Source organism: Somniosus microcephalus, chromosome 11 (genome assembly GCF_052327205.1).
Source record: "Somniosus microcephalus isolate GS21.2 chromosome 11, FLI_Smic_1.0, whole genome shotgun sequence".
In the NCBI taxonomy this organism is placed as follows: domain Eukaryota; kingdom Metazoa; phylum Chordata; class Chondrichthyes; order Squaliformes; family Somniosidae; genus Somniosus; species Somniosus microcephalus.
Genome location: NC_140997.1, coordinates 215,106,822 through 215,123,949, shown reverse-complemented (window position 1 = coordinate 215,123,949; position 17,128 = coordinate 215,106,822). Strand labels below are relative to the sequence as shown.

The 17,128-nt window shown below is 46.2% G+C and overlaps 1 protein-coding gene across 2 annotated transcripts in view; it reads right to left on the bottom strand.

Moving 5' to 3' along the window:
- Positions 1 to 17,128, bottom strand: part of LOC147111228 (ankyrin repeat and SOCS box protein 11-like) — a 30,880-nt gene that overhangs the window by 7,233 nt on the left and 6,519 nt on the right. For both annotated transcript variants that reach the window (XM_086001913.1, XM_086001912.1), the window contains exons 2-4: positions 11,676 to 11,785; positions 9,105 to 9,295; positions 7,606 to 7,799 (exon numbers count right to left, since the gene is read on the bottom strand). In XM_086001913.1, coding sequence (XP_085858039.1) covers positions 7,606 to 7,799; positions 9,105 to 9,285 — 375 coding nt within the window. In that variant the 5' untranslated portion in view covers positions 9,286 to 9,295; positions 11,676 to 11,785. The remainder of the gene's footprint in view (positions 1 to 7,605; positions 7,800 to 9,104; positions 9,296 to 11,675; positions 11,786 to 17,128) is intronic.

Genomic DNA, 17,128 nt, shown 5'->3' with positions numbered 1-17,128 from the left:
CCTGAATTTAAATAAAGGAGACTACAATGGTATGAGGCGCGAGTTGGGTAGGATTGATTGGGGAATGTCACTGAAAGGGTTGACGGTGGATAGGCAATGGCAAACATTCAAAGATCGCATGGATGAACTACAGAATTTGTTCATCCCAGTTTGGCATAAAAATAAAACAAAAAAGGTGACTCAACCGTGCCTAACAAGGGAAATTAGGGATAGCATAAGATCCAAGGAGAGGACATCTAAATTGGCCAGGAAAAGCAGTAAACCTGAGGATTGAGAGCAGTTTAGGTTTCAACAAAGGAGGACAAAGGGATTAATTAGGAGGGGGAAAATAGAGTATGAGAGTAAGCTTGCAAGGAACATAAAAACTGACTGTAAAAGCTTTTATAGATATGTGAAGAGAAAAAGATTGGTGAAGTCAAGCGTAGGTCCCTTGCAGTCAGAATCAGGGGCATTTATAATGGGGAACAAAGAAATGGCAGACCAATTAAATACATACTTCGGTTCTGTCTTCACCACGGAGGACACAAATAACCTCCCAAAGATGTCAGGGAACATAGGGTCTAATGAAAGGGAGGAACTGATAGAAATCAGTATTTGTAGGGAAATGGTGTTAGAGAAATTGATGGGATTGAAGGCCGATAAATCCCCAGGGCCTGATAATCTACATCCTAGGGTACTTAAGGAAGTGGCCCTAGACTACAGAATGAAGGTCTTGTCTCGAGTGGTCGACCCGTCCAGAATACTAAGGGACTGGGAGGTAGTCACTTATATACCTGGAATAGTGGTAGGAGTCAGCCGAGGCATGTCCAGACCTGTACCTAGTGGAATACACATACAGACACAGACAGGTATAACAGTGGTTTACCACATTCACCCCTTGTTTAAAAATGAGTCCGGCGGGGTGAAGTGTATTTAAAAGTTCGTGTATTGGAGTCTCTCCGGAGGTCTTGTCTGCCGCTGTGATCGACGTGGCGACGGCAGGGGTGGTGGAGCTTCCGGCGTCACGTCCCGTGTAGGCTGGGGCCCTGGAGTGTAGTCCTCGTGGGTGACGGTCCAAGGCGAGCCGGCTGCTGGGGTTGGATGTCGGGTCGTGGGGGGGGGTGGTAATGGGTAGTGGGTTACAGCGGTCCCCGAGGGTGCGAGGTCTCGTATGGAGACTGTGTCGTAGTGGGTTACAGCGGTCCCCGAGGGTGCGAGGTCTCGTATGGAGACTGTGTCCTCCTGCCCGTCCGGGTACGCAATGTAAGCGTACTGGGGGTTGGCGTGGAGGAGGTCGACCCTCTCGACCAGGGGGTCCGTTTTATTGGCCCTCACATGTCTTCTCAGTAGTACCGGCCCTGGGGACGTCAGCCATGGCGGTAACGATGTCCCCGATGTGGACTTCCTTGGGAAGACAAACATTTTCTCGTGAGGGGTGGCATTGGTGGCAGTGCAGAGCAGTGACCGAATCGAGTGGAGCGCATCGGGGAGCACCTCCTGCCAGCGGGAGGTCGGAAGGCCCCTAGACTTTAAGGCTAGTAGGGCGGCCTTCCAAACTGTTGCATTCTCTCTTTCCACCTGTCCGTTCCCCCGGGGGTTGTAACTGGTGGTCCTGCTTGTGGCTATACCCCTAGCGAGCAGGTACTGGCGGAGTTCGTCGCTCATAAACGATGAGCCCCGGTCGCTATGGATATAGCTGGGGAAACCGAACAGGGTGAAGAGGCTGTTCAGAGATTTAATGACCGTGGCACTGGTCATGTCCGGGCAGGGGATAGCGAACGGGAACCGGGAGTACTCGTCAATGATGTTGAGGAAGTACACATTGCGGTCGGAGGAGGGGAGAGGCCCTTTGAAATCGACGCTCAGGCGTTCGAAAGGGCGAGTGGCTTTTATCAGGTGGGCTCTGTCTGGTCTATAAAAGTGCGGTCTGCTGCGTCCCGGCTGGTGTCCAAGATGGCGGCGTCCATGATTCCCATGTGGCTGGAGTCGTCCAAGATGGCTGCTGCTGCGGTGGTTGGCACATGGCTGGGGAGGCCCAAGATGGCGGCCCGCACGGCCCACACGCGGCGCTGTTGGGGGCCCAAGATGGCGGCTCGCACGGCCCACACGCGGCGCTGCTGGCGTTCGGGGTGGCTTTGGCCTTGCAGACGCTGGCGTAGTGTCCCTTTTTCCCGCAGCCCGAGCAGGTCGCATTCTTTGCCGGGCAGCGTGCTCTGGGGTGTTTGGCCTGGCCACAGAAGTAGCATTTCTGGCCTTGGGATACTGTTGTCTGGCTTTGGGACACTGCTGCGGTAGTTGGGCCGTTGTTGGGCTGTGGCTGGGGTGGCACGGTGCTATGGGGCTGTCCTACCGTGTCCCAGGTTGTCGTTCCCCGCGGCATCCACGGTGCAGAGGAGTAGGCATCCATGCCCCGGAAGGCTGCGTCCAGCGTTAGTGCGATGTCGGAGGCTTTGTTGAGGGTGAGGTCACGCTGCTCCAGCAGTCGCTGTCGGGCATAGTTGGACCTGTAGCCCGCTACGAAGGCATCCCGGATCAGTTCCTCCGTGTACTTAGTGGGCGTTACCGCCTTACACCCACAGGCCCGGCCAAGCACGGACAGTGCTTGGAGGTATTCCTCAGTCGATTCCCCAGGTTGTTGCTTGCGACTCCCCAGAAGGTGCCTAGCGTATACTTCGTTCACAGGGCGCGTGTACTGGGTCTTGAGGAGCTGGAGGGCGGCTGTGTACGAGGTCGCGTCCCGGATGACTGAGTACACTCGGTGGTTCACCTTGGAGATCAGGACAGACAGTTTGTCCGCATCCGTTTCAACCGCAGTGGAGGCAGTCAGGAATGTCTCGAAGCACGTGAGCCAGTGAGCAAACTTGGTGGAAGCGTCCGCTTCCCGACTGTCCAGGTCCAGGCATGCTGGTGTGAGGATCTTCTCCATTATAAAAAATTTAGTTAATAAAATTGATGCGCCATCAATTACTCAAAAGACTGAGGTTGAGCGAGTAACAATCAGGCTTTTATTAACTAAAGAATGAAGGTCTTGTCTCGAGTGGTCGACCCGTCCAGAATACTAAGGGACTGGGAGGTAGTCACTTATATACCTGGAATAGTGGGAGGAGTCAGCCGAGGCATGTCCAGACCTGTACCTAGTGGAATACACATACAGACACAGACAGGTATAACAGTGGTTTACCACACCTCCCAAAGATGTCAGGGAACATAGGGTCTAATGAAAGGGAGGAACTGATAGAAATCAGTATTTGTAGGGAAATGGTGTTAGGGAAATTGATGGGATTGAAGGCCGATAAATCCCCAGGGCCTGATAATCTACATCCTAGGGTACTTAAGGAAGTGGCCCTAGAAATAGTAGATGCATTGCTGGTCATCTTCCAAAAGTCGATAGACTCTGGAACAGTACCCATGGATTGGAGGGTAGCTAATGTTACCCTGCTGTTCAAAAAAGGTGGTAGAGAGAAAACGGGGAATTACAGACCGGTAAGCCTGACATCGGTAGTGGGGAAAATGCTAGAGTCCATTATAAAGGATGTAATAGCAGAGCACTTGGAAAAAAGTGACCGGATCGGACAAAGTCAACATGGATTTACAAAAGGTAAATCGTGCTTGACTAATCTACTGGAATTTTTTGAGGATGTAACTGGTAAAATAGATAAGGGAGAACCAGTGGATGTGGTGTATTTGGACTTTCAAAAGGCTTTCGATAAGGTCCCGCATAAGAGATTAGTGTGTAAAGTTATGGGATTGGAGGCAAGGTATTGACTTGGATAGAGAACTGGTTGGCAGACAGAAAGCAAAGAGTTGGAATAAACGGCTCTTTTTCCAAGTGGCAGGCAGTGACTAGTGGGGTACTGCAGGGATCGGTCCTTGGACCTCAGCTATTCACAATATATATTAATGATCTGGACGAGGGAACTAGATGTAATATCTCCAAGTTTGCAAACGACACAAAGCTGGGTGGGCGTGTGTGCTGTGAGGAGGATACCGAGAAACTCCAGTATGATTTGGACAGGTTGGGTGATTGGGCAGAAGCATGGCAGATGCAATATAATGTGGATAAATGCAAGGTTATCCACTTTGGTGTCCAAAACAGCAAGGCAGATTATTATTTGAATGGCAATAGATTGGGAGAAGGGGAAGTGCAACGAGACCTGGGCATCCTTGTGCACCAGTTGCTGAAGGTAAGCATGCAGGTGCAGTAGGTGGTTAAGAAGGCAAATGGTATGTTGGCCTTCGTAGCGAGAGGGTTTGAGTACAGGAACAAGGATGTCTTGCTGCAGTTGTACAGGGCCTTGGTGAGACCACATTGAGTATTGTGTGTAGTTTTGGTCGCCTTATCTGAGGAAGCATGTTCTTGCCATGGAAGGAGCGCAGCAAAGATTCACCAGGCTGATACCTGGGATGGCAGGAATGACGTATGAGGAGAGATTGGGTCGATTGGGCTTGTACTCGCTGGAGTTTAGAAGAATGAGAGGGGGTCTCATTGAAACTTATAAAATTCTAACAGGACTAGACAGACTAGATGCTGGAAGGATGTTCTCGATGGTCGGGGAGTCCAGAACCAGGAGTCACAGTCTAAGGATAAGGGGTAAGCCATTTAGGACAGAGATGAGGAGGAATTTTTTCACCCAGAGAGTGGTGAACCTGTGGAATTCTCTACCACAGAAGGCAGTAGAGGCCAATTCATTAAATATATTCAAGAAGGAGTTGGATATATTTCTTAAGGCTAAAGGGATCAAGGGATATTTGACCTACGAAGAGAGATTAAATAGTTTGGGCTTGTACTCACTGGAGTTTAGAAGATTGAGAGGGGATCTCATCGAAACATATAAAATTATGGCAGGCCTGGACAGGCTGAATTCAGAGAGAATGTTTCCAATGGCCGGGGAGCACAGAACCAGGGGCCACAGTCTAAAAATAGCGGGCAAATCATTTAAAACAGAGATGAGGAAGAATTTCTTCACTCAAAGAGTGGTGAGCCTGTGGAATTCCCTGCCACAGAGGGCTGCGAAGGCTAATTCAATAAATATTTTCAAGAGAGAATTGGATATATTTCTGAAGGCTAAGGGGATTAAGGGTTACGGAGAAAAGGCGGGGACGGGGTACTGAACTGGTAAGATCAGCCATGATCTCATTGAATGGCGGAGCAGGCTCGAAGGGCCGAATGGCCTACTCCTGTTCCTATCTCTATGTTTCTATGTTTCTATGATATGGGGAGAAAGCAGGGACAGGGTACTGAATTTGGATGATCAGCCATGATCTCATTGAATGACGGAGCAGACTCGAGGGGCCGAATGGCCTACTCCTGCTCCTATCTTCTATGTTTTGCCTTGCACCATCATCCCTTTTGTCGTTTAATCTCTCCTGCCCTCTACCCTATCACAGACCTTCCTTTTTGTTCTTTCCTCCCCTCCTCCCTTTCCCTGCCCCTACACTTGCTTAAAACCTGTTACATCTCTAACTTTTTCCAGTTCTGACGAAGTAATCGACCTGAAAAGTTAACTCTGTTTCTCTCTCCACAGATGCTGCCTGGCCTGCTGAGTATCTCCAGCATTTTCTGTCTTTATTTCAGATTTCCAGCATCCGCAGTATTTGGCTTTTATATGAAAGATTAGAGCGCGTTTAGTGGAAAGGAGGGAGTTTCTTCCACAATGGACTTGCTTATTTTCTGTTTGGTGAAATATTTTATTATTTTCTCCTTTTCTTTGATGTTTCTGGACAACACACCAACCCCGACTGAAAATCTGGACAGGCATCATGTTCACAAACCTCCGGCAATGCTACTCTGTCACCAGCTGCAAGGAGGTGTGGGAGAATAGCTTGTGGCTATTCCCATTCTGATTTCCTTTCTCATAGGGAAGTGCATATCTGCTGTTCCAAAAATAGCATTAGTGGCAAGGGAAACTCACCTCGTGGAGCATTACAGGCACAAGCTCATGTCCTACCACTCAGTTCTATACGAACATGGATTTTCTGTAAGAGAATACATGGCTAATGAAATTCTACTTATTCTCGTTGTCAAGTATGTAGGTGTCAACCTGTGGATAAGGCGGCTCACACTGCTGCTGAATTCAGTGTCTGAGGTACAATGCAGAATCACATTAGGTGGGATCTGGGCCCTGTCAGAGATGCTTCAGCCCGTCTCCCCAGGATTAGCTGGTACTTTTTTTCCTACATTCGCATGTAGTGAGAGCTGGGAACTTCTACTCAGCATTTCACAAGGAGCTGAATTACCTTCTAGCTGCAATAGACAGTGACGCAAATAAACACCTTTCTATAATGCATTTTCCTATTTTGGTTCGTTGTGGCTTGCCGCAGCTCCCCACCTCCTCCAAATCTCTGTCTGAAGTTGCCCTTTTTTCCTGGTCAGAACTACCTTTATTTGCTGAATTGGGTTGCCTCATTGTACTGCTCAAGAATACAGTCACCTCTCCACTCTTCAAATGCTCTCCTTTCCAAGGAGTGCCACTCACTCCTGAGCATTCCTCACCACACGGTTGTATTTATAGCAGAAAAGATGAATCCTTCTGCTCCCCCCCGGAACCTACTAAAGAAAGTTTAACACTTACTTCCCCACAGACCAGCTTTCACTGAGTGTGACGGCTGCGATGGAAATCCCACTCAGTCGGCGGTTAAAACGCTACTGGGGTCCTTCTAATGTCATAGGACCCCAATTTGCAGGCATTAATGAGGCTCCTGTCTGAGTCAGGCAGGCGCTTCGGCTTCCTGAAAAAAATGGCCCAATTAAGGTCGTGCTGGGCGGGAATGAAGCAGGAATGGGGCGGTAAGTTTTCAGAGGCGATTTTAACTGCGGCAGCTGTCCTATTCCCACCAGGCGGGGTGGGTTAAAATCACCCCCATTCTCTCAAGATAAACGCAGAATAGGGATCTTGACTGCAATTATTTAAATTTTAAAAACTGCTTATGTATTAAGACTGAATTGAAAGGAACAGGCACCAAGCCTAAACTAGACAAAAATACCTAACTTTTTTCACAATTATTTCTGATAGAGCGATCCTTGATTTGGTATTCCATGTGGATTTAATAATGTTCTGCAGGTTGACACTTTATGTGAGTAGATTGGACACAGTCTGTTCCCTGCCTTCTGTTCTGTTAATAGTTTTCAAAAAATATTGTTTGAAAGCTTTTTACTGGATTTAGCACTGCTAGCTCTTACAGTGGTTGCAAGATTGGAAAAATCAGATGGCCAATAGTCTAGGGTGCCTATGTTCTGCTCCTCTGTTGACAAGCAAGTCTCCTCCTCAGCTGCAGTTTTTAAAATACTGAAGTACTGATGCTTGTGTGTGGGGGGAAAGAGAGGAATAAACTTATTGCTACAACAGAGATTTTGCACTATCACTGGAAACGGATCTGCTCTGTGCCAGGGCTAAGAGCAAGCATGTTTTGGTCCCATGAAAAATTCAGGCCAAATGTGTGGATGCAGCATTTAAAAAAAAAAAAAATTCATGGAATTGCAACACAGGCAGAATTACTTTCTCACACTGTGTTCTGGTACCCCAAAGTTCTAGCCTTAGTTTGTGATGCTACTGGTAATTTATGGTTATTCCATATGGTTCTGGAACAACAAAGACCTTGCGTTCAGTGCCATGCCACAGCACTAACCTGTATGAGCAGCAGGGCACAGTCAGGAAACAGCCCAATTACAGCATGGAGTGGAGTTGCTCCATGTTTACACTGGCTGTTAGCGTCTGCACCATGTTCCAGCAGTAACTCGATGCAAGCTCGCTGCCCTTTGTATGCAGCCCAGTAGAGGGGGCTCTTGCCATAGTAATCCTTCTTATTGATCTGATCCTCACCTGAAATGGCACAAGATCAAAAACTAGCTCCCAGTCTTGTAGTGATATTACAACACATCAGATGTGTTTAATTATGCTTCACAGTCATTCCTCATTATTACATACATGCATCACATTATTAGAAGCTTCTTACTCTGTACCAATACACGGGGTCAGTACTGTAAGGAATAACATACCCTCGACTCGGTACCTGTATATGGGTTCAGCACTAAAACTGAAGGTGTAATATCCTCCTTTTTTTGTTGTTTAACTCCAACATTTGCATTGGAAGTTCTCTGCATTCGTTCAATGCCCAATTGTGTACTGAAAACTTTACTGTATAGTAATTACTACAACTAAAAGAATCAGGGTCAGATTCCAAGGGTGAAAGAACAGATTTTCGCTGCGCTATATCATACAATCTCTGCCAGACAGAGGAGACCTTCATCTTTTCTCTCTGAACTAAACGTTGTGGCTGAACCAGAACTGTCTCCAGTTTAACACTGGCAAGACCAATGCTATCCTGTTTGGCCCCTGCCAAAGTTCCATAGCCTTTCCCCGAACTCTACTCCCCTCCCCAGCTCCCCACTTAGGCTGAAGTCAACGGTGCACAACCTCAATGTCATATTCAACTCTGAGTTGAGTTTCAAAGCCCATATTCCTGTGCATCACAGACACCTCTGCCCTTCACTCCACTGCTGCTGAAACCCTTACATATACTTTTGTGATACTCCGGACTTGACTTCTCCAATGCTCTCCTCGACACCCTCCCAAGTTCCAACTTTTCCAAAACTCGGCGCCCCCAGATCTGTGCCACACCAAGTTCCACTCGCCCATTTTCCCTGTTGTGTTCGACTTCTATTGGCCACCCTGGGATTAGAAATCCTAGTCCTCATTTACAAATTCCTCCATGGCCTTGGCTCACCCTACCTCTGCAATCTTCTCCAGCTCCAGGACCCAGCCCACAGCGCCAAGAAGCCGAGTAGTGGCAGTTTGGAGAACTACCCCCATTCTTCCAATGATTGCCTCCTGAGCATCTTCCTTCCTCCTCCACCCACTCTGCTATCATTGGCAGAGACCTCAGCCCTGCTCTCTGGAGCTCCCTCCCGAAAGCCTTGCCACCTCTCCTCACCTCTAAAAGCCTCATCTATCTGACCATGTCTTTAGTCACCCCTCTTTAATTCCTTCTTCTACTGCTTGATCTTTTCTTCTCCGTGAAGCACCTCGGGATGCTCATTTAATCAAAGATGCTATGTAAATGCAGCACCGCTGCCACAGATAGCCTCTAATGGGACACGTGGTACTTAAGGGGCTGGCCTATTGTACCTGCAATGTGGAGCAATGTCCGCAGTCTTTCAAAGTTCCCTCGGCTTGCCTCACAGTGCAGGTCAGTCCAATTGTAGTTGTAGTTGGGTGCCGAATGGTATTGTCTCTCCTGTTGTGCCCCTGTCTGGAATCTGGTGTTTTTCAGTTCAGTCCCAGACATGGAGCTGATATAAAATCCCATTGTGGTGCTTCTGTAAGGGAGAAAGAAACTAAGCACTATATAATGTGAACATTATAAAGGCACTCTGCAGTACCACTCGTGCTTCTACCAAAATACAAACCATTTCCACAATTTAAAAAACAAGACACACAGGGTTCCATCAATAGCCTAGTGAGTAAAGGCACAACCTAATGTTGTAGTACATTAGCCGGAATCATAGAATTTTGAAAGGCAGGGTGAGGCCATTTGACCCATCACACCTGTGCTGCATTTTTGGAAGGGCTATCTACAGGAAACTCTTTGGTATCCGGCATCGACGGGACCGGGATGGTGCCGGTTGATTAAAAATTCCAGATGACGGAGAGGGTTATCTACTGAGGCTATTTTTAACAAAGAGTCAGACTCCTGTTATTGAGGTGTTCGGACTTCCGACAGCGCCAAGAAGCCGAGTAGTGGCAGTTTGGAGAACTACCCCCATTGACTAACTCGGCCACTGCGGGAGACTCGGACTCGGACTCGGCAACATTTCCGGTTATTGAGGTGTTGTTTTCGGAGTATGAATTTTGCCGGTTAATGGAGAATTCCGGATATTTATGTGCCGTTTAAACGAGAGTTTCCTGTATTTAATCCCATTCCCTTGCTTTTTACCCATACCCTTTAAAATTTTTCTTTTGAATAATGACCCGTATTTTCCGATCGGAGGCTTCCTGTGTGCGGAGGCCTCCGATCTGGAAAAAATCTACGGACTTAGCTGAGGGCTCCCGAGGTGTGTACACTTCCGCTCCTGGGCCTCTCCAAACTTGAAATGGGCAGGGCCCACGTATCCCAGAGGCGCAGGCAGTTCGCAGTGTCCCTGGGATCACGTGGGCCATGGGGAGCCAATAGAAGGAGGGAATCTCCCTTCATACACTTGACAGATAGACCTGTCAAATATATGAATGGAGATCACCCCAAAAACACAGTAAAACATTAAATATTTTTTTTTTTTAATCATATTTTTAAAATGAGTTGAAATTACAATAAATTTAATATTTTAAACAAAAATTTATTTTTTTGAAAAAAATTATTAAAGTTTTTTACGGGGCTAAAAATAAACTTACCTTTTAAGCATTTTTAAATGATAAATGAGTGAAAACATTAAAAAAAAAACTTTTTTCAACTCTTATGCATAAGATTTCTAAGGGTTTTCTGTAGGCAGAGGTTCTGCAGAAAGTGGACAGCGCGTACACACCCGTAGGGATCGGAATATACGGCCCATTATCTATCCATTTCCCTCTTAATAGCTACTGTGGCTTCTGCTTCCAAGGCTGTTTCTGGTATGGCATTCCATGTCTTAACAACCCTCTGCGTAAAAATATTTCTTCTAACCAGAAGGTCTCAGTCTATGTTGAGTTTGGTATTGGTACTGGAGTGCTATAATTTGCCTCAGTTTCACCTGGCATACGTAGAAGATTACAGATATATAATGCAGTAAATTTATTTAAAAGGCTTAACGTAAATGTTCTTAAAAACATTTACTGTACCAGCTGAATGGCCAGTCACTAAACACCTGTGACAGCCAAGAGAAATAATACAGTTGGAACACAAATCCTTGGCTATTGGAGATTTGAATATTGAAATGTTTCCATTCACAAGATGACAATATAATGGAAAGTTGACATATGCCTGCCCAGTAGACCCCAAGCTGGAGCCAATGAAACACCTGGCCTGGGATGCTCATTCTCCATGTCGACAGCCCTCTGATGCAGGGGACCATATTTAGGACAAACAGAGGTTCCACCCAAGACACGGCCCCACCAAAATTAGAAGCGCAGGCTGAAACCCAGCATATCAGGGTTCCAAATTAATTTGCAGGCTTTTGCCTCCCCGATTCATGGTGGGAGTGCACCAGAAAGCTCGAGGATTGTCACCCATTTTTGAAGTTGTTTTCATTCTCCCTTTAGGTTTTTTTTTAATGTGGAAAGTACCATATTCTGACTGACAAAGTGGACAAGTGACCATTGTTCTTTGACTTCTGTGACTATTAATCTGCAGCCAGCCACTAGGAGAGGCACATAAAAGTAGGGTCGACACACCTTCCTTCTCTACGAGAAAGCACCTTGGCATAACGGCACAGTTCAGGTAATTTCAAGAAGGCTTTGATTTGGTGGGACAAAGGTAATGTCACTCACCAGGTTCATTAGTTTTGAATGCATCAAGTTTCTATAAAATATGTGAGTAAACCTGAATGAGTGGCTCAGTGGCCGGCAGTCTTTCTCTGGGTGAAATGGCCACTGTTCCACTGACTTAGATCTGAAATGTGGCATACAACGAGCTCTGGACACTGAACCTAATTCCACCACTCTCTCAACCATTAGGAAATTGGTATTGATCAATAACTGCCATGTATGCAATGATTGAAAAAGACTTACCAGTAGTCGTTCATTTCCCTCTCTCAGAGCAGTGCCTTTCCACGGTGATGCTATTGGTCATGGAGGTACGATCACACTTTTGTCCTGCAGTGGGATATTGGTTCAGCTCCCTGAAACATAGAAACATAGAAGATAGGAGCAGGAGTAGGCCATTCGGCCCCTCGAGCCTGCTCCGCCATTCAATGAGATCATGGCTGACCATCCAAATTCAGTACCCTGTCCCTGCCTTCTCCCCATATCCCTTGATCCCTTTAGCCTTAAGAAATATATCTAACTCCTTCTTGAATATATCTAATGAATTGGCCTCAACCGCCTTCTGTGGTAAAGAATTCCACAGGTTCACCACTCTCTGGGTGAAGAAATTCCTCCTCATCCCTGTCCTAAATGGCTTACCCCTTATCCTTAGGCTGTGACCCCCGGTTCTGGACTCCCCCGCCATCGGGAACATCCTCCCTGCATCTGGTCATCTAGTCTGTCTAGTCCTGTTAGAATTTTATAAGTTTCAATGAGATCCCCTCTCATTCTTCTAAACTCCAGCGAGTATAAGCCCAATCGACCCAATCTCTCCTCATATGTCATTCCTGCCATCCCAGGTATCAGTCTGGTGAATCTTCGCCGCACTCCCTCCATGGCAAGAACATCCTTCCTCAGATAAGGCGACCAAAACTGCACACAATACTCAAGGTGTGGTCCCACCAAGGCCCTGTACAACTGCAGCAAGACATCCTTGTTCCTGTACTCGAACCCTCTCGCTACAAAGGCCAACATACCATTTGCCTTCTTAACCGCCTGCTGCACCTGCATGCTTACCTTTAGCGACTGGTGCACAAGGACACCCAGGTCTCGTTGCACTTCCCCTTCTCCCAATCTATTGCCGTTCAGATAATAATCTGCCTTCCTGTTTTTGCCACCAAAGTGGATAACCTCGCATTTATACACATTATACTGCATCTGCCATGCATCTGCCCAATCACCCAACCTGTCCAAATCATACTGGAGTTTCTCGGCATCCTCCTCACAGCGCACATGCCCACCCAGCTTTGTGTCGTCTGCAAACTTGGAGATATTGAATCTAGTTCCCTCGTCTAGATCATTAATATATATTGTGAATAACTGGGGTCCTAGGACCGATCCCTGCGGTACCCCCCTAGTCACTGCCTGCCACTCGGAAAAAGACCCGTTTATTCCAACTCTTTGCTTCCCGTCTGCCAACGAGTTCTCTATCCAAGTCAGTACCTTGCCCCCAATCCCATGTGCCTTAACTTTACATGCTAATCTCTTATGCGGGGCCTTATTGAAAGCCTTCTGAAAGTCCAAATACACCACATCCACTGGTTCTCCCTTATCTATTCTACCAGTTACATCCTCAAAAAATTCCAGTAGATTAGTCAAGCACGATTTACCTTTTGTAAATCCATGTTGACTTTGTCCGATCCTGTCACTGTTTTCCAAGTGCTCTGCTACTACATCTTTTATAATGGACTCTAGCATTTTCCCCACTACCGATGTCAGGCTTACCGGTCTGTAATTCCCCGTTTTCTCTCTACCACCTTTTTTGAATAGTGGGGTAACATTAGCTACCCTCCAATCCATGGGAACTGTTCCAGAATCTATAGAATTTTGGAAGATGACCAGCAATGCATCTACTATTTCTAGGGCCACTTCCTTAAGTACCCTAGGATGTAGATTATCAGGCCCTGGGGATTTATCGGCCTTCAATCCTGTCAATTTCCCTAACACCATTTCCCTACAAATGCTGATTTCATTCAGTTCCTCCCTCTCATTAGACCCTATGTTCACCGACATCTCTGGGAGGTTATTTGTGTCCTCCTTTGTGAAGACAGAACCAAAGTAAGTATTTAATTGGTCTGCCATTTCTTTGTTCCCCATTATAAATTCCCCTGATTCTGACTGCAAGGGACCTATGCTTGACTTCACCAATCTTTTTCTCTTCACATATCAATAAAAGCTTTTACAGTCAGTTTTTATGTTCCCTGCAAGCTTACTCTCATACTCTATTTCCCCCCTCTTAATTAACCCCTTTGTCCTCCTTTGCTGAATCCTAAACTACTCCCAATCCTCAGGTTTACTGCTTTTTCTGGCCAATTTATATGTCCTCTCCTTGGATCTTACCCTATCCCTAATTTTCCTTGTTATCCACGGTTGAGTCACCTTTTTTGTTTTATTTTTATGCCAAACAGGGATGAACAAATTCTGTAGTTCATCCATGCGATCTTTAAATGTTTGCCATTGCCTATCCACCGTCAACCCTTTGAGTAACATTCCCCAATCAATCCTACCCAACTTGCGCCTCATACCATCGTAGTTTCCTTTATTTAAATTCAGGACCCTAGTTTCTGAGTGAACTACTTCATTCTCCATCTTAATGAAGAATTCTATCATATTATGATTGCTCCGCTCCAAGGGGCCTCGCACAAGAAGATTGCTAATTATTCTTTTCTCATTACATAATACCCAGTCTAAGATGGCCTGATTTCTAGTTGGTTCCTCAACATATTGGTCCAGGAATTCCTCCTCCACAGTATTGTTACTTATTTGGTTAGCCCAATCTATATGTAGATTAAAGTCGCCCATGATAACTGCTATGCTCTTGTTGCACGCGTCTCCAATTTCCCATTTAATGCCATCCCCAACCTCCGCATTACTGTTTGGGGGTCTGTATACAACTCCCACTAACGTTTTCTGCCCCTTGGTATTTCTCAGCTCTACCCATACAGATTCCACATCATCAGAGCTACAGGAAACTCTTTGGTATCCGGCACTGACAGGACCGGCGTGTTGCCGGTTGATCAAAAATTCCGGATGACGGAGAGGGTTATCTACCGAGGCTATTTTTAACAAAGAAAATTTTTTAAAAATCAAGAAATATTCAGTGTACAGTAATTGGGTACTCACCTACAGAATGTTGTGTTAAATGGATGGTGGAAGATGCTTGATTAAGTACAGTACTGCCAGTTGAGGGTAATGCAATGCAATGACTAACAGCAGCATGGGAGACACACAGTACCCCTGTAAAATGGTGGATCAGAAGAGACTACCAGCAGCGCGGGAGAGTCAGACTCCTGTTACAGGGGTATTGAGGTGTTCCGACTTCCGACAGCGCCAAGAAGCTGAGTAGTGGCAGTTTGGAGAACTACCTCCACTGACTAACTCGGCCACCGCTGGAGACTTGGACTCGGCAACACTGCCGGTTATTGAAGTGTTGTTTTCGGAATGATAATTTTGCCGGTTAATAGAAAATTCCAGATATTTAGGTGCCATTTAAATGAGAGTTTCCTGTAATATCCTTCCATACAATTGTGTTAATCTCCTCTTTAACCAGCAATGCTACCCCACCTCCTTTTGCTTTTTGCTTGTCTTTCCTGAATATTGAATACCCCTGGATGTTGAGTTCCCAGCCTTGGTCACCCTGGAGCCATGTTTCCGTAATCCCAATCATATCATATCCGTTTACATCTATTTGCACAGCTAATTCATCCACCTTATTACGAATGCTCCTCGCATTAAGACACAAAGCCTTCAGGCTTGTTTTTTTAACACTCTTAGACCTTTTAGAATTATTATTTACTGTGGCCATGTTTGATTTAAACCCTTGATTTCTCTGCCTGCCACTTTTGCTTTTCTCCTTCCTGTCTTTTGCTTCTATCCTTGTTTCCCTTTCCTCTGTCTCCCTGCACAGGTTCCCAACCCCCTGCCATTTTAGTTTAAACCCTCCCCCACAGCACTAGCAAACACTCCCCCTAGGACATCGGTCCCGGTCCTGCCCAGGTGCAAACCGTCCAGTTTGTACTGGTCCCACCTTCCCCAGAACCAGTTCCAATGTCCCAGGAATTTGAATCCCCCCCCCTTGCACCATTCCTCTAGCCACGTATTCATCTGAAATATCCTTCTATTTCTACTCTGACTAGCACGTGGCACTGGTAGCAATCCTGAGATTACTACCTTTGAGGTCCTATTTTTTAATTTACCTCCTAACTCCCTATATTCAGCTTTTAGGACCTCATCCCGGTTTTTACCTATATTGTTGGTACCTCGAGCAATCGTGAGCAATTGAATATCTTATAATGGCCCAGTGTCCAATCCTCTGTGGAAGATTACAGATATATAATGCAGCAAATTTAATTAAAAGGCTGAAAGTAAAGTTCTTAAGAACATTTACTGTACCAGTTGAATGGCCAGTCACTAAACACCTGTGACAGCCAAAGAGAAATAATACAGTTGGAACACAAATCCTCGGATATTGAAGATTTGAATATTGAAATGTTTCCGTTCACAAGATGACAATATAATGGAAAACTTTTTTTTCTCCCCATTTTTTCCAGTCATTTTTTCCTCTTCCCACCTCTTCTGAAGATGCTGACTCTTTGCCAAGCTACAGTTTTGTGTGTGCTGGTCACTATGAGATACCTTACCCAAGTGACTATTATTCATATGTGAGCCTAGGCAGCGAGTGAGAGTAGGGTATTTAATTGTTGGGGTATCACAGCCAAGCCCAATCATGTCCTGATTATGACAGCTACACCTTACCAGGGATTACTAGATAACCAGCAGGAGCAGGAACGATGATGATCCCCTCTCAAATCCAGAAAGCCTGAAGCTTACCGAAGGGCTCTTACTGCCACACTGGCTGATATCGACCAGCACAGACTGGGAATGAAACCCAGAGCCATCCTGGTCTAAACAGCTCAGCTGATCATTGCCAGCTAAGCCATGGAGGGCAGTGGCAGAGCGGTGTAAAACATTTGATTTTATAAAGTAAAAATAATTTCATGCGTAGTGGTAATGTCACTGGGCTAGTAATCCAGAGGCCTGGACTAATGATCCAGAAACGTGAGTTCAAATCCCACCACGGCAGCTGGGGAATTTAAATTCAGTTAATTAAATTAATCTGGAATAAAAAGTATCAGTAATGGTGACCATGAAACTATCGGATTGTCGTAAAACCCATCTGATTCACTAACGTCCTTTAGGGAAGGAAATCTGCCGTCCTTACCTGGTCTGGTCTATATGTGACTCCAGACCCACAGCAATGTGGTTGACTCTTAACTGCCCTCTGAAATGGCCCAGCAAGTCACTCAGTTGTAACAAACCGCTACGAAAAACAATAATAAGAATGAAATCGGACGGACCACCCGGCATCGATATCGGCACTAGCTACGGACACAGCAATGACACACCCAGCCCAGTCGACCCTGCAAAGTCCTCCTCACCAACATCTGGGGACTTGTGCCAAAATTGGGAGAACTGTCCCACAGACTAGTCAAGCAACAGCCTGACATAGTCATACTCACAGAATCATACCTTTCAGCCAATGTCCCAAACTCCTCCATCACCATCCCTGGGTATGTCCTGTCCCACCGGCAGGACAGACCCACCAGGGGTGGCAACACAGTGGTATACAGTCGGGAAGGAGTGGCCCTGGGAGTCTTCAA